General features: G+C 41.2%; 1 protein-coding gene across 1 annotated transcript in view; it reads right to left on the reverse strand.

Moving 5' to 3' along the window:
• Positions 1–4,982: 4,982 nt before the first annotated feature.
• XRCC4 (X-ray repair cross complementing 4) overlaps positions 4,983–24,260 on the reverse strand; it is a 183,831-nt gene continuing 164,553 nt past the window's right edge. Inside the window, exon 8 of the mRNA XM_057426405.1 lies at positions 4,983–5,740. Within this exon, the coding sequence (XP_057282388.1) occupies positions 5,632–5,740 (109 nt within the window). The 3' untranslated portion in view covers positions 4,983–5,631. The remainder of the gene's footprint in view (positions 5,741–24,260) is intronic.

The following is a 24,260-nucleotide window of genomic DNA, read 5'->3' on the forward strand; positions in this document are numbered from 1 at the left end:
TAACAGCCAGAAAGAAAACAGAAGCTAATAGGCTACATGAGAAAATTGGGGTAGAAATTTGATTAAATCCAGGGCTCATGCTTAACCAATGTGAATGAGAACCATGCACTAGAAATGAGAGGCAGGACTTCCAATTGATAATTAAGCAGAAAAAGAAGGACAATGTGATATTATTTAATTCACTCAGAGCAACATGGGTAATTCATGCTGTAGTACTACTGCATGACTACATGACTATTACATGACAAAAACTGTATCAGCAATTGCATAAAGTAGATAATTAAATATTAAATATGTACCTTCACGACCTTTAGAAAGTACTAGAATGGATGTCTACCTCAAGACCTAAATTTTCCCATCAGTTATTCCTCTCAGACCCTCTCGAATAAATGACAGTTGTGTGTGGGAAAGGACCTTCATAAACAGGACAACAAGGACACCAGTTTTCTGCTTAAATATTAAGACTGTTCAATGCATTTGCTTCCTAATTGTGAAGACTATTCCAGATAGAACCCACTTGTTTAAGTCTTAGCGGAGGCATAAAGTCAAGACCAGGGTACATGCAAGCATTGAAGACAGACACACTTACAGCAGGATGGGACTGCAGCATTCAGTAGTGGTGCTGCCAGGTGAACGCAGAAAGCTTCATAAAATCCTAGCAGACAGAGTGATTTACATCCATAGCTGCTATTTATAGTAAAGCTTGTAGATGAAATTAATTCTGTACTTACTTAATAAATACCAACAACAGACTGGGCACAGCATGAGCAACATGCTATGGTTGACCCTTCTCTGAGCATTGGGCTAGATGATCTTCAGAGTCCCTTTCCAACATCAGTTGTCCTGTGGCTCTGTGGTGTTTAATTCATTCTGTTTGGGAATTATATGATGGCAAGATCTTCTTCAGTTAAATATTTTTGCACCAGAAAAACAGAGCCATAAAAACCTAAAACAGCTATCCTCCCTTCCCAAGAAGTAACCTGAAGATAGCATAGTCATCCTTTTTGTACAGGCATACAAATCTCAACGACACAACACCCATCAGAAACTTCAACTTGTATGTTGTTCAGAGGTGATGGCTGTTTTTATGTCAAAACAGAATCAGCTATTTTTCATAAAGCTTCCACATACCATCAACAGGTTTCATTGGAGTTACCACTTTTTGTGCCAATGCCACTGATGAAAATGCTGAATGAGTTTGGTCTCAAGACTCATCCCTGAGAACCACCAGAAGTAATCTTCCTTCTGTTTAGTATTTCCCTTTTCAGGAGTGTTTAAAAATATACAGTGCTTAATTTTCCTAAAACTAGTAGACTGTTCTGATAGATTTTATTAATTAAACTGGTTTTGGAGTGTGCTCATAATAGCAGGGAAATAATTTAATGGTCAGAGCAAGATGAAAATTCTTATGTTGACCAACATTATGTGGAAAAGGAATGAGACTGAGGGTGATAACTCACCAAAAAGAAATTCAGGAAAAAGGTTTGATGAGCCCCCAGGCTTTGTGAAGGGGATTAGAATAAAATTAGAGCAGAAAAACATTTAGCAGAAAAGGGGTACTAACTGCTGATGGATTACTGGAGACAAGAAGGAATAGAAGAGGATTTCCAGAAGATGGAAACATCTCCTAGCTGCTCTTCTTTCAGTAGGATAACCAGCTCCTGGGACATTTTTCTAAATTAGTATTGTTCAGAAGATGTTCAAATATATTACCTTCAGTCTGTAAGCAGTCTGGACATGCTTTTATTGCCTTGTTTTCCTATGATTCTTATTTCACTGTTTCCACATTTTATTTTTCTCACAAAGCAGATGGCAAGCCAGAAAAAAGCACCATTACCTTAAACATTTAGCAGCATGTGAATTCCCATGCGTGAAGGCTTTTTCTTTTCTCAAGTTCCTCTAGGCCACTAGATCAAACTGCAGAAGTTGTCAAAGCTGGCTAGACTGTGCTAAACATTCCCAGAGAATCATGTTTATACACACAATCATCTATATATTACAGGCACAAAGCAAGGAAGAGCAACATATCTAACACACACGTATACACACACAAGTGCCACTTTTGGGAATAATAGTGAGAAGGTAATTAAAATAGTGATACAGATTGCCAAAACATTATCTCAATATCAAAATAATGCTTTTATCCCAAAGGCAATACTTTTTAGACAGCACTCTGACAAAAAATGGTGGTTTGGGGGTTTTCCTTTTGGTGATTAGTTGATTTTTTGGGTTATTTTTTTTTTTTTTTTGGTACAGAAGACTTTTTTTTCCCCTCTCTCGAAAAAAAAATTGTAAATCTTTTTGAACTAAAAAAATTCCTGGGTAAACTGAGACCTTAAAAGAAAAATTACTACGCACAAAACACACATTCTGTTTAAGTAATTACATTAAAAGTATAAAACTGTAGATGAGTCTAAACCTTCAATGGAACTTAGCATGGTTTTCCTCCTGTTAAACAACTACATGTTTTATCTTTCCCAACAGTACAGTTCAAACTAAAAAAAAATTTAACTGGGAAATCATTTGCAGCGTAGTATCAGAGAGAAGTATTAATTAAGTATGGCCTTTGAAATTTGATCTGCTAACTTTGGTTAATTTCCTGTCTTGAAAAACCATTTGAGGGCATGTTTCTCTATTTTGTCTTCTGTCACCACTAAAATATTTTGGACAGGGGAGAAGTAATTGACTGACATCTCATGTCAGGCTATTTCATGTGTCAGTTTTATAGACATGCCTGGAAAATGTGGTCTTCCAAAAGGTGAGTTAGAAAACTGTGCTCACAAAGTAAGTCAAAGTTTAGTACCTCTACTAAACAGAAGAATGAATGGAGTGAAGCTTAAGGCCAGAACTGTTCAGTGTTTTCATTAGTGGTCTGGATGTTAGAAATGAAGAACTTACTAAGTTCACCCATAATACCAAATTGAGGAGAAAGGAGCATTCAAAATCATCTTGACAAACCACTGGACTCGTACAAAAATGGGGTGCAGGTCCATAGGGTTAAATGCCAGTTACTAAACCCATATGGGAATAGTCAGCTGCACAAACACAGAATGGAAAAACAAGTGACTTCCCAGTAACTCTGCACAGAAGAATCCAAGGATTATGGTGTATCACAGCGTGAACATAAACTAGATGTTACGCCACTGTGAAGTAGATGAACATTATACTCTGTACATGAATAAGAGCACTGTCTGTTGAGTGCTGAGTTGAAGGGAAACCTCTGCAAGCTTTGGAAAGTCCCTGCAGCCAGAACTCCATTGGCATGGAAGGATAGCAAAGATCCAAGCTTTTCTCAGAGTCTAAATCAAAGAGCACGGAGTATCATATTAACTTAGGTTTCTAAGAAATATGTTCTATGCCATGAGGTCTTACTACTGAGTTCTCTTTCCAAACATCACAGGTTTGTTTGAAACACATTTTACTTGGCTTCATCAATGAAGACCATGGGTATTCCATTTCAGTACACTGGGATGAATGAGTTTGAGGATAAAGCAGGTGTCCCCACTTCTTGTGGACGAACATGCATTATAAGGAAGTTCTACTGCAACACTACCTCAGCCATCACAAACAATTTGTGCTCATTTCTGTGGGTATTTCCTCTTCAAAGTCAACTGGAAAATGGAACTTTATCAGCAGAAAAGCAATAATTTCTCACATAAACCCATAAAGGAGCAATTCACTAACTTCTCACATGGTTTTGCAGACTGACCTATTGTAAGGAGGCTTCGAGGGGAGAGGAGAAGTCTCTGTGTACACTCTGTGTCTCAGCTGACTGGAAACTGGCTCCACACCATGGCTACCCTAATTAGATGACAAATGTGAGCTCACACAAGTGAAGGTATGTATCTGCCATCATGTCATTTTCTGCTCAGCTCCTTGTTTGATTCTACAAACCTCAAAAAAAGGGAAAAGAATAAATATTCTGACAGACTTTATTACATCTGCAACTGTGTGTAATATTTCCTATTTACATAACATTCTACTATCCGAAACCAATAGTTTCTTGAAAGCAAGAGTTTTGCAGGATATTCAGCTCCATTTACCTTCATTTTCTGCTCCAGGCACAATTAAACCAAGCTCTTGCATTTTGGGTTAAGTCATGAAACATTTTCACATTAAAACTGAAACTATATACAAGCTTTTGCCGAATGCATTGTCAGATCAGCACTGGAAAATTTTAAATCAGGCAGTGTCTATGAACAGGTGTATGAATAGGTCTTTTGTGGTCCTGTCATTTCTCAGGCACAAAGCCTTTGTAGCAAGGAAAATATTTTGGTCATTCATATTTTCACTGTGTGATTTATAACATTGTCCCAAAGCCCTTTGTGAATTTAAAGTGCTGTGACCATGTTTTTCAGAAAGGAATGCTTAAATATAATACTTCCAGATCCTTGTGTAGGTTCTTAAATGAGGCCCTGATTCTGAAAATACTGATGTGGATGCTTTTAGTTAAATACAGGACTGAATTTTGGCAGAATCAGGGCCTAAATAAGCCACCATTTCAAAAATACCAGCTAGCTTCCAAGGACCATTGCAAGCCACGGAGCACAGAAGCAGGACTATGTCACATAGTTCTGCTGACTTTAATGGGATTACTCCTGCCTTTAAAACACTTGTTGAATGACATCTTTTTTGAGATGGAAGAACTGGATCCCTCTGCCTTAAATGAGAATTGATTAAGATCGCAAAGCAATTAAAAAACGGCAACATGCCTGCTTAGTTCTGTACACTTGATTTTGACTGCTGACAGTAAACACATGTGTCTAATTTCTTCTTTGATGAAGCCTTAATTCTAAATGAATGCATCAGCTTTGGGCAGGAGAAGGTCATGCAATAACATACTTTGCTAACTAGTCCCTTTAGTCACAGACTTTCTAAGCAAATAAAACCAAAATTGATGCGTTTTTAGAATGCATTTTATTTTTTTAGAAATGACTTCAAGAAAAATAATGAAAGACCAAAAATTACCATTGCAAAGGCTTTCTATTTCTGGGTTTCTACAGAAGGTTGAAACACAGTCAATATTGACTTTATATGCACTTTACTGTGAAAGGCAAGAATATCTTACAACGCATAACGCGGCAGAGAACATCCAAGTAAAAAGTGAAAGGACATTTCTTTGGATACTTCAAGACAGAAGGTATTCTAACTCACAGTTTAGGAAGCTATATCTCAGTCAAAGTTGAAGATGATTTAGCTAGACTACATCTGTGCTGAGATTCTCAAGAAAGGGGCAGTGTATTAGGTAAGGACAGTGATAGCCTTCATCTTGTTTACATCTGACATTCTCTAGGGACACCTTGAAACCATTTGATCCTATATACAATCAGCAGCCAGAGACTGTTAGGAAGTAAAAATGGAGCTCCCTATCCCTGCATACACATGATAAAAGATCTACACAGAGGCTAAACATATTTCCAGACCATCACAAATCAAGTTTAGGAGACCAAGGGTCTACAATAGCATAGTGAAGAATGGGGAAAAGTGCCACACAAGAGAATTAGAGCAATATGTCATTGAATACCACCTCAGAGTAAAGATTTTGGCTCAGTGGCTATAACAAATCCTTTTAGTTTTACAGCTTATCTCTATCAGAAGCAGCAGTCTCCCAGTTTCTCATCTAGCACATAGCTATATGTCATCAAATAGATCCTCTGGCTCACAAGTGTTTTCCAGTGTTTCAAGAGACATGGTATCCAGGGAATGCTTCTCCAATGTCTTCTGTGAGGCCAGAACAGGTCTGGAAATATAAAGAAAAGAAATTTGAAACAAATTTAGATACAGATATAAACAGTTCCAACATACACAGTGCCAAGGTAACCATTTAATAGTGTATTTTGAGCTTTATGTAAGACCTGATTACTTGCTGAGATGGCAATGGTAAAACAAACAGATGAACTTCAGCTTATAAGTGTCAGGGTTTCAGCTATTTTGTTACAGTTTTTTGGACCTTGATAATTACTATTTCACCCACAATTTACACATGGAGAGCTAGGGAGAGCAGAACAAATGCAGAAAACATGGAAAGAATCTGCTCTTCTGTTACTGCAGAGGATAATGCTCTCTGAGTCTCTTTATTTTTTCCTGGCACTAAGCACGCATCTGCTGTCCATTGGTTTGACATGGAAGCATGTTGAAGAATCAGGCTAAGTTGCCTCACAGGTAAAATGCTAGCCTTTCTCCAAAGTAGAGCAGAAGAAAACAAAGGCAAATGAAAAAAATCCTTCCATAAGGCATGAGTCCATGTATTTGGGAACTTTCAAATCCCTGGCCTTCCGCTGTACGTGTGTAATGCTTACATTTGCTATAAATGTATGCAAACAGGAACACTTGCAATTCACTGACATGTGGATTGCTTGGGTGCGGGTTTGCCCTTAGATCGCTGGACACCACAGAGTCCTACCTGAAAACTGAAACTGAAAACGCCTGAATCAGACACCCATGACATTGAATAACATGCCACATTACATCAATTTGTCCTGTTTAGCACTCCTTTGACTGTCCTCATGAAGGACATCAAGCCTAGAGAAAAGAAGGCTCAGAAGAGACCTTGTAATGGTCTTCCAAGGGGACCTACAAGAAACCTGGAGAGGGGCTTCAGACAGAAGCCTTTAGGGCAACAGGGAATGGCTTTAACCTGACAGAGGGGAGGCTGAGATGAGCTCTTAGGCAGAAGTTCTTCCCTATGAGGGTGGTGAGGCCCTGGCACAGGTTGCCCAGAGAAGCTGTGGCTGCCCCATCCCTGGCAGTGCTCAAGGCCAGGTTGGACAGGGCTTGGAGCAACCTGGTCTAGTGGGAGGTGTCCCTGCCTGTGTCAGGGGGTTGGAACTTGATAAGCTTCAAGATCCCCTCCATCCCAAACCATTCCATGATAGGATTCTATGATATGATTTTGGACTGATTGGAGTATCATTAAGGGTTGATGGCTTCATGCCCAGGCATAATCCACTGGTGTAATCCTGACAGAACGTGAAAAATCAGTACATTGCCAAGGCAAATACATCAGCCACCAGGATGGGAAAAAACAGACAGAAGTGATGGCAAGTGTTACCCTCAAATGCTGCCATATGAGGCCTTGCTGCAATAAGGCATGCAAAAGCAATCTAATATTATTCCAGTTCTGAAATCACTTTACTTTCAAACTACTAGTGTGTTTAGATTAGGAGAATTACTCTCTTTGGAAGTCTAACTAGCTTTTTCTGTAAACTCCTATAAAACACTTTCCTTCAGGTCTGAATAAATTATGTCCAAGCATTTTTTCCCTTTTGGTATGCAGTGACATCGAGACAGATGTGTGCCTCATCAGAAGTCACTCAACAAACCTGCCAGAACAGAACCCTTAGCCACTGACTGCTCAGCAAGATCATATCACTCCATGCTGTTCTGATTGTTTGCAATCAATCAACTTATTTGTACCCTAATTTTTTTTTATTTTTTAAAATATAGGTAGCCTACAACAACACAGTGTGACACTTGAGTTTAATTATCGAACGTGTTCTTTTCCTTTTCTAGGCTGATCTAAAGCATTCCAGCATTTTCTGATTTTGAAAAGTAAGCCTGACAGTGCTTAAGCAATTTCAAAACAACAGTCCTCATTGGCTAAAATAACTATTTTCAACACTGTACATGAGATCACATCTATAATCCAAACCACTGTTGAGTTTTAACATTACACAGTTTGAACTATTAAGCTTCTGTGTTCTTGTAATAACATGGTCCTCATTTAATCTCCAAAAGCTGTAATAGAATGCCTGTGTGTAAATCCAACTATACTTGCAAAGTAGAAGCATTAATCTCTTTAAACGAAGTTCATAAGCAACTTAATTTTGGTTTTAAGACTTGATGATTCCTGTTTGCATGGCAATTATTCACTAAATGCCAACAGCTTGGTTTGTGCTGTGCAATTATTTTGCATCTTGGATTCTCATTGAAGCTGTATTACCATACTCTTATGCACAACTGAGTTAATTTCCTTAAATTGCAGTGAGTTGTATATCTTCTCTTGCCAAAAAGTCTGTAAGCAAGGCATTCTTCTTGAAAGTTTACTCTTCTGTTGTATCACTTTTTAAAATCTTGCCTTTTGGTAAACTTAAACTCCATTAACACATCTGGAGAACTGCTGACTATATAAGAAATCATTTCATATTTCCTGACATTTAGTTCCCTTCATAAATTGACACAGAAGACCAGATCCACAGCTGGTGTGAATCACTGGAGTACTAATAATGTCAGTGGAACTCTGCTGACTTACACCAGCTGAGATTCTGGCCCGAGATTTGGAAGAAAGTGGTTAGATTACTTGATATTTCTTTCCACAGCTGAGTAGGAGCCATAGGAAACAGAAGACACGCAACACTTTTATTACCTAACTAACCAACAGTGCAGAAATGCAAAACCATGCAGGGTGATGGCTTTGCATAGCTTGGGAGAAAACACACCACCTCCTTTTGAAGCAGGATGGATGGACTAGTCCTTTTTGTTTCTCGTGACGAGTTCACACAGATCCTAGAGAACATCTGCACACTATTCCTGCTGCCACAGACAGCCTGTTCCACAAGATAATGTTTGTGAAGCAGTATGACATAGAAAACAGGCTCCTATACAACTACTACAAATGACATGATGAAGAAGAGCTTCTGAGTGGCAAATAGGCCAGGTTAGATGGGGCTTGGAGAAACCTGGTCTAGTGGAAGGTGTTCCTGCTCATGGCAGAGGGCTGGAACTGGATAAGCTTTAAGGTCCCTTCCAACCCAAACCAGTCTAGCATTCTGTGAAAAACACCAAAAAAAGGTGTAGCCATGATGAAGGAAAATCAGGTCAGAGGCTGCAACATCAGCACAACTGCTCATCTTGAGGTACTATTTGCTAAAAATACGAAAGGTTCTTGCATTTAGCTATGCTTGCATGGCCAGTCCAGCACACTGTGGTTACAATTTTACTCAAGTTTTTGTTCTCAAGCAACTCTCATGAGCTTTGAAAAGAGAAATATTCTTGTAAATTCACATAGCTATAAAAGTTTCACAAGAAACTTAAGTAATCTAGGAGGCATCCTTGTGTCTTAGACCATTGCATGATTCCCCTTACTTTTTTAGTAATTAAAACAAGCAGTTCCAACCAAAAGCTGGCATTTTATTAAAAGAGGAGATTTCAGCTCTCCCAGAAAATGTGTAGGAGAGTTTTAGGAAAAGGCTGAATCTCTCAGTGTGTCTCTCTTTCCTTAGCTTGGTTTAATGGTTCGCTTTTGGCATTAATCTGAAAAAAAAAAAAAAAAGTAAGGCTTAATAACCAGAGTAGATATTAACAGAGGATATAATCTGATATATACTTTCGCTGGTATCATAAAAATAGGTGGCGGCAGCAGCTCATAAACAGAGAAGTCATATTTATTAGAGCATTGGCATAGAAACAAAGGTGAGGCATCTCAAACACTAATGAACGCTTGCATTGTGACTGATAGGGCAAAAGCTCAGAGCAACATTTGTGCTCCAGAGACAGTACTTTTAGTCCACCCTGAGAGAAAAACTTCTATTCTTTGATTTATCATCAGTCTGCTGTCTTGGCTGTATAAACATTGTTTTCACAGAAAGTCCTCAGAAGAGGGATACTCACCAGCCATGGTTATTAAGGAAGGATTATGAAAAGAGCTTTGAGTAAAGCTCATGGCTATATGTAAAACCTTGGCCTTGAATAACCAAGGCCCTGCAGTGTGAGCTCTTGGGAGACATCACACTGACTGCCTAAGGCTCCTGGCCAAAAAGGAGGAAGTTCAACCATGAAAAGAAAAAGAAATTGTGTAATGGAGGAGGGGAAAAAGCCTCTTACATGAATAGATGCATCTAGAGCACTGTGTGCAGACAGATGTTTTTAAAGTTTAATATTAAAACTGTAAGTAGATTAAATTGAAACTACATGTGATGAAAAAGATGAAGCTATTCCCCTTTACTGATATGCTACAATGACTACAATATATGGTAAATTATAGAAGCATTTTAAATTTTAATTCCATTTCAAATGGAAACTGAAACTCATTAATTGCCTTTAGGCTTTGGCAGTATTATGAGTATTCAGCTTCCAGATACAGTCTACTCTGGCATTTATTCCTAGAAATAATAAGAAAACAAACACATATATTTCTAATTGATCTTGCAAAATGTAAGCCCCAGTGAGTCATGAAGAGCTTGCTGGATACAATCACCTTCATGGCCTGAAATTACAGCTGATGGACTCTCGCTTTTGTTATTAGCGAAGAAACTGAAATTTTATTGGCCAGTTTCAACCTGTGAAAAATGCTGCGGTGTCAGATATAATCAGAGCCCAAGTTTTACCTGGCCCCAGCACAAACTCACAGAGGCTAGAGAAAAATACTCAAGAAACAGCTAAAAAGAACACTTAAGGGTTATTGTCTCCATTCCTCCTAGAGAACCTTCTATGTGTGGCATTTTCTTACATGCAGTATACTAAACAGTCTAGTCTCAGTTAAAGTCAGCAGACAGGCAATGATGATGATAACCATATAATAATAAATTATGAGGTTTGTATTTTTATTAATATTGCTTTTAATAAATTTATAATAGATTGTTATAATAATGTAATAATATAAACTATTATTAATAATAGTAAGTTTGTTCAATTACTCACTTAATGAAGAATATTTTCAGTGCAGCAAAACAAATTTAATATTCATCCAGGGAATCGATGTTCCTCAATAAGCTTCCACCTCTGCCTGAAAGACAAACTGCAACTGCACCTGCATTCATTCCAGTCACTGTGTAGTAAGGTAAGTCTGGAATTCCCTCAATAAACAAAACCTAAAGCAAAACTTCAAAACACAGGACAACTGCTAAACACCGTCTTAAGCTCTTGCAAGTGCCACTCTTTGTTTTCTAGAACCAGAAACTATCAAATGGTGGATAATTTTGATTTGTGCCTATATAAATGGTTTGTTTTTTTCTTCACATGTCCCTGGAATCCTTTGGAGGAAGAAAAGCGAACTTGGAATCCCTTAAATATCACAAACATTGACAAAGTCATTGCAGCAAGAACAAAATTACAAACAAATCTCCTACCCTGAAAAGATTCTCATACATCTCTTACTGATCTAAGTTTCAAAATCGTTACAACTTCCAATGACTGGTCTAGATCAATTCTCAATATTATTAATTACTCAGCCAGTTTATTTAGTCCTATGAAATAAATGGCCTAGAGATCCTCAGAAACCATATGTTATGTCCAAAATGGCTTTACAGGCCACACGCCATGCAGATGAACAATGGTGACACTACTTTTTTAGGCACTTGTATCTGTTCAGTTGCAAATTCCCAATTAACTTCAGTTGGCATAGATGCATGACCTTGTTTAAAAAGAACATAGGTTTAGCAATATAAATATAGTTATGGATCTTTTAATCTGATCAAACACACCTGCATATGCTTACTAACAAAGATCTACTTGAAAACATAGTAATAGATGTGACTTCTAAGAAAAAGCTTAAACCATGTTTGTTTTAGAGAAGTGGCACACATTTCTGTGGCTCATTTCCACTTAAACTCTTTCTTTCTTAAATAAACTAGACCACATTCACCTTGAGGAACATACTAGCACCACTGCCTTCACTGGGAAAAAAACCCAAATCTCATAATTGTAACTACAGGAGTATCTAGTAAGGAAAACTCAAGTTTGTTTAAGAATTTTGTCAGGGTCTTTCATAAATCTAGTACATTGCAAATTTATTAGCAAATACTAGAAGTCATTTCTCATAGTCATTAAGTGCTATTTATCACATATACATTTACAAAACACCAGCAGCGGCTAAATTGTGTCATAAGCATTTTCTAGGCTGTCAAACCTTGAAGCTGCTTTCTCTCCCTAATCCTTTCTTATCCCCTCCAGGTAATCATAAACAGTTGCCAGGGACTTAAGGGGACAAATAAAAATCCCTGAGCCAATTTTTCACACAGGAAATGTGTGTCCTCATGTTCCTCCACCTGCTGTCCACGAGGATGGGCTGGAGTGGTGGACAAACAGGTTTTCCATCTGAAAAACATATGTTGAATCAAATCACAAAAATAAGAGTATTTAACTGGAGGAAAATCCAGCAACCCTAAAACTTAGATAGTGCTTCAGATATTCCACATCTTTTCCACTCCTTTTCTAGTACTGAGGCTCTGAGTGGCTGTTTTAATCTTAATGACTTCAACAGGGGCTAAGCACGTGCCTAAAGTTAAGCATGTGCTTACAAAGAGTGTCTACAAAGAAGACGGAGACTCCGTTTATACAGGGAGTCACATGGAAAAGATGCGGGGTGATGAGCACAGGCTATTGCTGTGGAGATTCAGACTGGACACAAGAGAACAACCAGCCATCGGAATAGTCTCCCGAGGGAAGTGGTGGATTCCCCAACACTGGATACTTTTAAGATTCAGCTGTACAGGGTGCTGGGACAACTAGTCTAGGTCATGCTAAATCAACCTGGTCTAGTGGAAAGTGTCCCTGCCCATCGCAGGGGGTTGGAACCAGTTGATCTTTAAGGTTCCTTCAAACCCAAACCATCTTAGAATCATAGAATAGTTAGGTCTGTAAAGGACATTAAGATCATCAAATTCCAACCCCCCTGACATTGGCAGGGACACCTCACACGAAACCATATCACCCAAGGCCTCATCCAACCTGGTCTTGAACACTGCCAGGGATGGAGTATTCACAACCTCCCTGGGCAACCCATTCCAGTGCCTCACCACCTTTACAGAAAGGAACATCCTCCTTCTATCCAATCTAAACTTCCCCTGTTTAAGTTTTAACCCGTTACCCCTTGTCCTGTCACTACAGTCTCTAATGAAGAGTCCCTCTCCAGCATCCCTATAGGCCCCCTTCAGATACTGGAAGGCTGCTATGAGGTGTCCACACAGCCTTCTCTTTTCAAAGCTGAACAGCCCCAACTTTCTCAGCCTATCTTCACATGGGAGGTGATCCAGCCCCCTGATCATCCTCGCGGCCCTCCTCTGGACTTGTTCCAACAGTTCCATGTCCTTTTTATGTTAAGGACACCAGAACTGCACGCAATACTCCAAGTGAGGTCTCACAAGAGCAGAGGAGAGGGGCAGGATCACCTCCTTCGACCTGCTGGTCACGCTCCTTTTGATGCAGCCCAGGATATGGTTGGCTTTCCCAACCTGGTCCCTAGCTTCCCGGACAACATCCCTGTGCTCTTCCCAGGCCATCTGTCCTTGCTTCCACCTTTTATAAGCCTCTTTTTTCATTTGAATTTTCCTCAGGAGCTCCTTATCCATCCAAGGAGGTCTGCTAGCCCTCCTGCTGCACTTCCTTCTGGTTGGGATGCAACACTCCTGAGCTTGTAGCAGGTGATCCTTGAATATCAACCAACAGCCTTGGGCCTCCCTGCCCTCTAGGGCTATATCCCATGGAACCTTCCGAAGCAGGTTCCTGAAGAGGCCAAAGTCTGCTCTTTTGAAGTCCAGGGCAGTGAGCTTGCTGCACGCTCTTCTCACTGTCCTGAGGATCTCAAATTCGACCATCTCATGATCGCTGTATCCCAGGCTGCCCTGGAGCGTCACATTTCCAACGAGCCCTTCCCTGTTGGTGGGCACGAGGTCAAGCATGGCACCTCTCCTTGTCAGCTCCCCTATTACTTGCAGAAGGAATTTGTCTTCTACACAATCGAGGAACCTCCTGGATTGCTTGTGCTGGGCCGTACCGTCCTTCCAACAGATGTCAGGGTGGTTGAAGTCACCCATGAGAAGAAGAGCCTGCAAGCGTGAGGCTTTTCCTACCTGTCTATGGAGTGCTTCATCAGCAGGTTCTCCTTGATCAGGCAGCCTGTAACAGATCCCCACAGTAATGTCTCCCATAGCTATGTTCCCTTTAACCCTGACCCACAAAGTCTCTGTGGACTGCTCACCTGTTCCCAGAGTTCCGTACTCTCCAGCCTACCCCTAACATAAAGGGCAACTCCCCCTCCCCGCCTGCCAGGCCTGTCTTTTCTAAAGAGCCTGTAACCTCCCATTCCAACACTCCAGTCATAGGAGCCGTCCCACCATGTTTCTGTGATGCCTATTATATCATACCCCTGTAGATGTGCACACATCTGTAATTCCTCTTGTTTGTTCCCCATGTTATGGGCATTTGTATAGAGGCATCTATACAAATGAAACCGGCTCATTGGTTGGACTGTCTGGAATATCTCTACATTGTTCTGAGCATTTATTATAGGTGCTGGCAACTGACTGGGTGTGTTGGGATGGAATGATGCCCTCCTCCCTCAACACATCTAGTTTAAAGCCTCCTTGTGATTCTGTATTTCTATGCTTTGCCAAGAAAGGTTGGATCAGTTGACCACTGAGGTCCCTTGCAGCCTGCTGTTCTGTAATTCTGTGAAAGCCTCCTGAACTACAGTTTCAGCCTGCAACCTACAACTTCACAAGTTGATAAAATTAATATTATTCTTAAAGAAAAATAGATTAGTCCAGTGCCCATATGAAGAAGAGTTCATTCTTAATACTAGACCAGGGTACTCAGATATCACAGAATCACAGACTGCTTTGTACTGGAATGGACCTTACAGCTCACTCAGTTCCAACCCCTGCCACAGGCAGGGACACCTTCCACTAGACCAGGTTGCTCAAAGCCTCATCCAATCTGGCCTTGAACACTGCCAGGGATGGGGCAGCCACAGCTTCTCTGGGCAACCTGTACCAGGGCCTCACCACCCTCACAGGGAAGAATTTTTCCCTAATGCCTTGGCTAAAATAGTAGGTATGGCTAAAAGTATCCCCTCTCAGAAGGCTATAGAAGAATCCATGAATGTAATATTAAAAATGATCTTTTAGAAACATCCTATGACTGAATTAACCAAAGTTTTTCTCCTTACTAAAGAATTTATACACATATACCTGGGCACCACCAGAAACCTATTATTGCCCAGATTACTTGTTTATCCACAGATCTGCTCAGTAGCTTTGGATCATTCACTTTAATTAGCTTATTGCAAGAAAAACACTTTGGATCAGTACAATATGTGGATATGACTTACATACGTATTTTCTAATGACACAATGCATTTAGAGCAGCAGGGAGTTCTTTATAGATCTGGGAGCACTGAACTGAATAAACTGACAGCAGGTTACAATTTACAAGTAAGGTGGAGTAGATAAAGTGTAACAAGCTTTCTCCTCCCCTCTATTGTATATAAAATTGTTTTAGTACCAAGAATTGTGCTTTCCTTTCTGCTGTCTCTTAACTTCTACTGAACCTTTCCTATGTTCCTCCTGTCGCCCCGCCCCCAGCTGCAAATATGGATTCGTTCAATGCTTTTCTGAAATAAGATCAAATATTTGATATTTAAGATCAAATACTTGCCTAGCAACACCTCTGGGAGATGAAACATGTTCAAACAGCAGCACAAAACCCAAAACAAAACAAAACAGAAGGGTCAACAGCATATCTTGCCTACCTTTGAAAACATCAGGAAAAAAGTAAAAACAGGTAGAGTTTGCTGAGACAGAACAGAGCTGGACACTGAAACAAACAGTGTTTTCTGGATAAAATTGAAGTTTTTCTCCTCTCCGTTTTCATCATACCTTACCCATCACACCTTACCCATCTGCTCACCAAGGGTAGAGAACAGACATTGGCTTTGTCCTCCTAAAGCGAACTCTACTCCTTATTTTGGGGTGCACAAAGCGAATGTGGGCTGAAGAGCCTGCTCTGCCTCCTGAACTTCTTAACTCTGATAATACTTCACTTCAGACATGTTATTGAGATGCTTTAACAATCTTCCTTTCAGAGATCAAAATGCCTATTCGGTGGATTAAAGAAGCCACTTTCAAATTATGTTTTCTATTATTATATGAAGCAGGAATCATCTGCAGCTCATGATGAAATTGCTATAAGACAGCCTGTATAGCGGGCTTCAAAAGTAATATTTTCTCCTCCAAAACCCAAACTGGTCTCCATCCATTTGCGCTTGCAGGGTCTGCCTAACCACCAATATCTGCAGTAAGTACTTTACTAGTAACATGTAACAACAGACCAAATAGCCACATCACTACTTGTTGGACAAATGCTGAAAAAAGAGTCTAGACTGTAAGATTTTTAAGAAAGGCTGTACTACCTCCAAAACCAACAAAACCCCAACTAGCCCAAAGGATGCAACTGGCCTTGTGTGTTGCTTTCACAAAAATTCTTACATAAAGCAGGTTTTTCTTCCTAATGACCCTCTACTTTTTTTTATTTTCATAAATGGTTAAATTCACAGAAAGTTTCTTTAGCCATTAAGTTTGAGAGATTTCCTTTTCTGGAAGGACTGTTTGCTTATATATTGTATTAGGATCAAGTCTCAGCTTACTCATGCACACATGGACCTCCCCCAGCATTATGGTAATGAAGGTCAAAGCCTTAATTGGTGTCAATTAGCACCAGTCACACTCCAACCGGCTGTGACTGTGCTGGAATTGCTGTAGGTCTGTCCCCAAAGGTGGACGGGAGGGGACCCCACAATGGCCACCAGTCAAGTCCGATCTCTTTTTTGGCAGGATACCCATCTCGGTTTTGAGAAAGAAACTGAGATGCCCAGTGGGCAGGTGTGACAAGACACAAGTTAACAAGCACAGCAAGCTGAAACACAGTAACAACCCTGATTTTAAATGGAAATTTCTGATTACTACATTTCCACCAATACAGGTGCAGTTTCAGGGACCCCATGCTCCTCTAGAAGATGTTTCTTCTCAGGCTCCAGCCTTTCAGAGATGCTTAGTCAATCAGCAAATTACGATTGTGGTCTTGCACAGACTTCAGGCACCTGAGGCTGGACTATCAGGCTCATCAAGACTACTAACCAGGCTCACAAATGCAAGCACTAGAATGTGTGATACTGGTGTCACACAAGCTGTCATTCCACTGTGCTCACCACCCTTACCCAAAGAGATCCAAGCCTGCTCAGTACCTGTCTTATTCGGCACTAGGCATGGACACCTGCAAGTTTTACTTCACTTGCAAGCCTAACTAAAAAACAATCAGCAATTTTGGTCACTGACCTGCACTGGGCTGAAATGAGTGCCTTCCTGTAATGAAGAAAAGGGCCATGTCAGCCAGTCTAAACAGGTAATGAGAAAGATAATTTACCGGATGCCTAAAATATGGGACCAGGTTTCCTTGGGTCCAACACTCCCCAAAAGCAGATGTTCTCTGAAGAACACAAGTGCTTTTCTAGCCCCCAACTATTTGCAGCTCAGGGGCTTCCTGAGCCAGGGTTAATTTTTGAGTATTCAGTAACATTCAGTACATTTATTTTTCACAAAATGGTCCTGTGACCCCCTGAGCCCATACAAACTTCTGTTGTTCCCAAAATCTTCAAGGATCTCCACAGGTAATACATTGAAATAGGAAAAACACAGCAGAAAACATAGAATACAATGAAAAGGGGAGAAAACATGACAAAATTGATAAGATACCAATGTACAATATTTTTTTTTAGAAAGCCATTTCAGTTCCACAGCCTAAGCCAGATTTTATCTCATGTTGTGATATATTGATATAAATCTGAAGTGCCTCCACCAAAGTCTACTTGGTCTGGTTCAAATCAGCATTAAAACCACATATTTTTATTAAGTTAATCCACAGAGAGCATTCATAATTGTGCTGGTGCTGCACCACTGACAAATTCAGATAGCTTTCTGAGTTTCAGCACAGTGCTGTAAAGGACTTCTTTATCTAACAAATGCATTAAGAAAAAATGGAGCACTTTACAGGTGGGACTTTATTAAGAGAAGGTGGATGTCAATCAGAGTAGAATAATCATGGTGTGCATGTGAAACAGATGCTGCCTGTGTGAAACAAGCCAGTGTGCTATACAGATGAATCACGGAAATTGCAATTACACCTGCATCTTGGGTTATTGCTAACAGGTCCACTTATTAGAAACCTGTCTGATTTTATCCACATTACAGTACTGGGAAACAGGAAAAGGGTAATGCACATTTTTCAAGTACAGCTCCTCGCCTGACGTCTCCATTTTCTGTTTCCAAAGGAAAAAATAAGAGCCAATAGTAGGTTCACAGTCCAACACTGCAGAGAAGTCACTGCCTTCTGTTAATTAACAATGTGATGGTTTCAATGTTTTGAATCTTGGTTCTGTCTGAAATAGGAATTTTTGCAAAAGAAAGAGAGGGATAGTGAAAGAGCAAGGCAGAAGAGTTCTCATTTGAAGCACAGCACGTAACTGTCTCAGCCCTGGCAAAAATTCTCATGCTCAAAATGAACAGTTCAGATAGTACAAAGGGATGCAAACAATTTAAAAAACCTAGTCTTTTAAAAAGCAATTTTTTCAAGCAATATTTTGAATAAATATGGTTGTTTGAAAAGCTTCCCAATAAATCTGGCAGGCAGAAAGCATTTCTGATGTCACTAGGAAAAAGAACAAAGAGTATTTCAGAATTCAGTCTGAATCCTGGATTTTCTGTTCAAGCATAGCTCTCCTTTTCATAAAATCAGCTTCTCTCAGAGCAGAGTTAGGCTAAGTCATTGGACTTTTTAAGTGACTGCACATGGGATTGCCAAAGCTCTTCGGGTCTGAGGACTCATCTCAGGGGCCACAAGTTCCTGTATTCACTTGTGCCAGAACAGTGCAGGGTGAGCTGCAATTCTCTCCATGACATTGCTGGCATGCAGCCCTCCTAATCTTCAGTGAATCTTCCAAAGAGTTTTATTACTAATAATAGGCAGTGTAACAATTGACCGTATTGTACATTAATGTATATACTCTTGCCTGTTAAACATTATAGGTCTGGTCATAAAAGATGGGAGTTTCCCACTGGCTTTGTTTTGTATAGGTTCTTTGTACATAACAGACCAACAACAGCCTCCCAAGACTTAGCAGCAGGTCAGTGGTCTGTATTTTTAACCTAATTGCCTTCCCCCCACCTCCCACAGACATGTCTGGACTCACAAGAAAGACAGAAGTCAAAAGTGTATGGCCATCTTATTGCTTTTAATCTTTTACAACTAACGACAGAACAAAACCCAAACAAGATTGTCCTGGTTGTGTGTGCTATTGCTCTTTGACACAAACCAGAAGCAAGGAAACAAACCCAAAGCACATCCTACTCACTGGTTAGGTTTCGATGGTGATATTTGTGTGTTTACTTTGTATGTAATTGCCTTTGCGTTGTTCTGTCAGGTACATAGCATTCATTGTAAATGTCTCTTAATGTAAAGTATACAACAGAATCAATACAGAAATTAATAGGTGCTGACATATTGATTCCATTCACATTTTTTTAAACTATGAGGACATTTTAAAGAAAAATTAATGAAATAATTTAAATTGATCCCTGCAAAAATTGTGATGAAAGATAGATATTTGTAACAAAGCAGCAAACTGAGACGGCTGTTTAACTGTGTGGTTGTTTTAATAACCAACATAACCTTTAAAATAATTTTTCAACCAGCTTTCCACCAGCTGCTATGAGATGAGGAATCCATTCTACATTTTCATACCCAGTATTGTTAACTGTAATAAGATATTCAGGCAACAGTAATAAAGCTGATTCTAAATCTGGTGGGAACCAATGAAAGCAATTATGGTGAGGGCCTGGTACTGTCAAACTGTCAAGTTTCGAGCTTAACATAGTTCCTTAGAGTTTAAGCTTTCTCTATTCTAGAAGAAAAAGACTGAAAGCTGTTTTATCTGTTGAGAATGCAATGAGACTAAGGAAACAGACCAGAATGCCAAAACACTATACAAAGCACCAATAAAATTGTATGTCTTGTCACAGCAGTCTTTCAGGAAGGGGTCTGTCTTGCAGTCTTGGATATTACCAGTGAAAAAATATGACAAGGGCCTTGAGGGCCTTGGTGCGGTGGGGTGTGAGAAATTTCAGAGGTCTGGGAAGCACATTCATTTATATTTTATCAATTGTTTCTGTTTTTCTAGGCTAGAGACATGTTCCATTGTGGAGGAAACAATGAAATAATATAACAGAATAATGAGTCATTAGGTTGAGCCTGAATACTGCCGTTTATCAGCAGAAATTATTCTGCCCAAAGTCTTTCCTACAGCTGCTTGCAAAACTAGCACTGAGGCTAATGCCCTACACACATGCTTCCAAGTTGCACAAGTTCGTGTTTATAAAAAACATCAGACTACCAAAATAAGGTGCATTCTACGTCCAATCTGTATGAAAGTAAAGTATGGCAGGGACGGTGGCATAGAATATCATAGAATATCTCAAGTTGGAAGGGCTCTATAAAGATCATCAAGTCTAAATCCCTGATTCTTACAGGACAAACTAAAACGAAACCATCTGACTAAGCATCATCTAGATGTTCCTTCAACTCCATACATCAACTCAGTCTTCAGCTCCTCAGCTGAAGCTTCCTGTGATGGCCAAAATCACACTGAAAGATGTCTGGATGCAGACCTTTCACAGAAGACAGTAATCACTTTACCTGTGTGTTTAAGGTATTCTGTGAAACAACAACTGTCAGTCAATAGTGAACCTGAACTGGAGTTGAACCTCTTGCAGAGCAGCTACTGAGTAGATAGAGACAAATAATGATGCATGAAGTCATAGAATCATAGAATCGTAAGGGTTGGAAAGGACCTTAAGATCATCTAGTTCCAACCCCCCTGCCTTGGGCAGGGACACCTTATGCTAAATCATATCACCCAAGGCCTCGTCCAACCAGGCCTTGAACACTGCCAGGGATGGAGCATTCACAACCTCCCTGGGCAACCCATTCCAGTGCCTCAACACCCTAACAGGAAAGAATTTCCTTCTTATATCCAATCTAAACTTCCCCTGTTTAAGATTTAACCCGTTACCCCTTGTCCTGTCACTACAGTCTCTAATGAAGAGTCCCTCTCCAGCATCCCTACAGGCCCCCTTCAGATACTGGAAGGCTGCTATGAGGTCTCCACACAGCCTTCTCTTCCCCAGGCTGAACAGCCCCAACTTCCTCAGGCTGTCTTCATACAGGAGGTGCTCCAGTTCCCTGATAATCCTCGCGGCCCTTCTCTGGACTTGTTCCAACAGTTCCATGTCCTTTTTATGTTGAGGACACCAGAACTGCACACAAAACTCCAAGTGAGGTCTCACAAGAGCAGAGTAGAGGGGCAGGATCACCTCCTTCGACCTGCTGGTCACACTCCTTTTGATGCAGCCCAGGATATGGTTGGCTTTCTGGGCTGCAAGCGCACACTGAAGCCAGCTCATGTTCATTTTCTCATCGACCAACACCCCCAAGTCCTTCTCTGCAGGGCTGCTCTGAATCTCTTCTCTGCCCAACCTGTAGCTGTGCCTGGGATTGCTCCGACCCAGGTGTAGGACCTTGCACTTGGCATGGTTAAACTTCATAAGGTTGGCATCAGCCCAGCTCACAAGTGTGTCAAGGTCCCTCTGGATGGCATTTCTTCCCTCCAGGGTATCAACCAAACCACACAGCTCGGTGTCATCGGCAAACTTGCTGAGGGCACACTCAATCCCACTGTCCATATCACTGACAAAGATGTTGAACAAGACAAGTCCCAACACAGATCCCTGAGGGACACCACTCGTTACTGGTCTCCAGCTGGACATTGAGCCATTGACCACAACTCTTTGTGTGCGGCCATCCAGCCAGTTCTTTATCCACCGAGTGGTCCATCCATCAAATTGATGTCTCTCCAATTTAGAGACAAGGATGTCGTGTGCGACAGTGTTGAATGCTTTGCACAAATCCAGGTAGATGACATCAACTGCTCTACCCCTGTCCATCAGTTCTGCAGCCCATCATAGAAGGCCACCAAATTGGTCAGGCAGGATTTCCCCTTAGTGAAGCCATGCTGGCTGTCACCAAGCACCTTGTTGTTTTTCATGTGCCTTAGCATGCCTTCCAGGAGAATCTGCTCCAAGATTTTGCCAGGCACAGAGGTGAGACTGACTGGTCTGTAATTCCCTGGGTCATCCATTTTCCCCTTCTTGAAAATGGGGGTTATATTTCCCTTTTTCCAGTCATCGGGAACTTCACCCGACTGCCATGATTTCTCAAATATGATGTCCAGCGGCTTCACAACTTCATTTACCAGCTCCTTCAGGACCCGTGGATGGATCTCATCAGGACCCATGGACTTGTGCACATTCAGGTTCTTAAGATGGTCTCGAACCAGTTCCTCTCCTACAGTGGACCCAAGGTCTTCATTCTCACAGTCCCTGCATCTTCCTTCCAAGACATGGGTGGTTTAGTCAGAGCCTTTGCCAGTGAAGACTGAAGCAAAGAAGTCATTCAGAACCTCAGCCTTTTCCAAATCCTGTGTATCCAGCAATCCTGAGACCTTCCTGAGTGGGCCTACATTCTCCCTAGTCTGTTTTTTATTTGCTATGTATCTGTAGAATCCCTTCCTGTTATCTTTAATACCTCTAGCTAAGGTTATTTCTGACTGGGCCTTAGCTTTCCTAACCTGGTCCCTAGCTTCCCGGACAACATCCCTGTACTCTTCCCATGCCACCTCTCCTTGCCTCCACTTATTATAAGCCTCTTTTTTCATTTGAATTTTCCTCAGGAGCTCCTTGTCCATCCAAGGAGGTCTGCTGGCCCTCCTGCTGCACTTCCTTCTGGTTGGGATGCAACACTCCTGAGCTTGTAGCAGGTGATCCTTGAATATCAACCAACAGCCTTGGGCCTCCCTGCCCTCTAGGGCTATATCCCATGGAACCTTCCGAAGCAGGTTCCTGAAGAGGCCAAAGTCTGCTCTTTTGAAGTCCAGGGCAGTGAGCTTGCTGCACGCTCTTCTCACTGTCCTGAGGATCTCAAATTCGACCATCTCATGATCGCTGCATCCAAGGCTGCCCTGGAGAGTCACATTTCCAATGTGCCCTTCCCTGTTGGTGAGCATGAGGTCAAGCATGGCACCTCTCCTTGTCAGCGCCTCTATTACTTGCAGAAGGAAGTTGTCTTCTACACAATAGAGGAACCTCCTGGATTGCTTGTGCTGGGCCGTACCGTCCTTCCAACAGATGTCAGGGTGGTTGAAGAGACCCATGAGAAAAAGAGCCTGCGATCGTGAGGCTTTTCCTATCTGTCTATGGAGTGCTTCATCCACATGTTCTCCTTGATCAGGCAGTCTGTAACATTTCCCCACAGTAATGTCTCCCATAGCTATATTCCCTTTAACCCTGACCCACAAAGTCTCCGTGGACTGCTCACCTGTCCCCAGACAAAGTTCCATACTCTCCAGCCTATCCCTAACATAAGGGGCAACTCCCCCTCCCCGCCTGCCAGACCTGTCTTTTCTAAAGAGCCTGTAACCTCCCATTCCAACACTCCAGTCATAAGAGCCATCCCACCATGTTTCTGCGATGCCTATTACATCATACCCCTGTAGACGTGCATACAAGTCTAATTCCTCTTGTTTGTTCCCCATGCTGCAGGCGTTTGTATAGAGGCATCAGAGCCGAGCTCCAACTGAAGCCGGCTCATTGGCTGGAGCGGCTCGGATATCTCTGCATTGCTCCAAGCATTTATTATAGGTGCTGGCAACTGACTGGGTGTGTTGGGAAGGAATGATGCCCCCCTCCCCCGGCACATCTAGTTTAAAGCCTCCTTGACCAGTCTGGCAAGCCTCCTACCAAAACTGCTCTTTCCCTTCTTTATCAGAGCAGTTCCACCAGCCCCCACTAGACCTGGCCTACAAACTTGGGTCCCGTGTTCCATGTTCCGTGTTCAAGACACCCAAACCCCTGACTATGACACCACCCTTTTAACCAGTTATTAACCTGGCTAATCCTCCTAGCTTTTTTTAGGTCCTCCCCTGTACCCTGGAGAATTGATGAAAAGACCACCTGAGCTCCAGATCCCCTAACCACCTCTCCCAGCGCTCTGTAGTCCCTCTTTATGTTCCCCAGGCTACTACAGTCAACTCCAGTGGAAAAAAATATTCCACTGTGATTTGTGTTTTAGTTCTACAGGTTGTGTAAAGAAGCTGTGGCAGTGTTCAAGGACAGGTTGGACAGGGCTTGGAGCAACCTGGTCTAGTCGAAGGTGTCCCTGCAACAATCATCAACTTTCCTCTGCTAGCCAAAAAATTCCCAATAACAAAAAAAATAATGTGTTAATCTACAGCCTCAGAGACTATTTAGGGAATGAACTAAGACAGAGTTGTCCCCAGGCACAAGGGGTAGACTGCAGTAAATATGAAAGCAACTGATGTGTATAGTATTGTTTGCTGCTAAAAGACAAGATGTCTGTACCTACAGAAAGGGAGGCTGTTT

Source organism: Pezoporus wallicus, unplaced genomic scaffold (assembly GCF_028554395.1).
Source record: "Pezoporus wallicus isolate ANWC-B61680 ecotype Strahan unplaced genomic scaffold, APGP_CSIRO_Pwel_v1 contig_4485, whole genome shotgun sequence".
Taxonomy (NCBI): Eukaryota; Metazoa; Chordata; class Aves; order Psittaciformes; family Psittacidae; genus Pezoporus; species Pezoporus wallicus.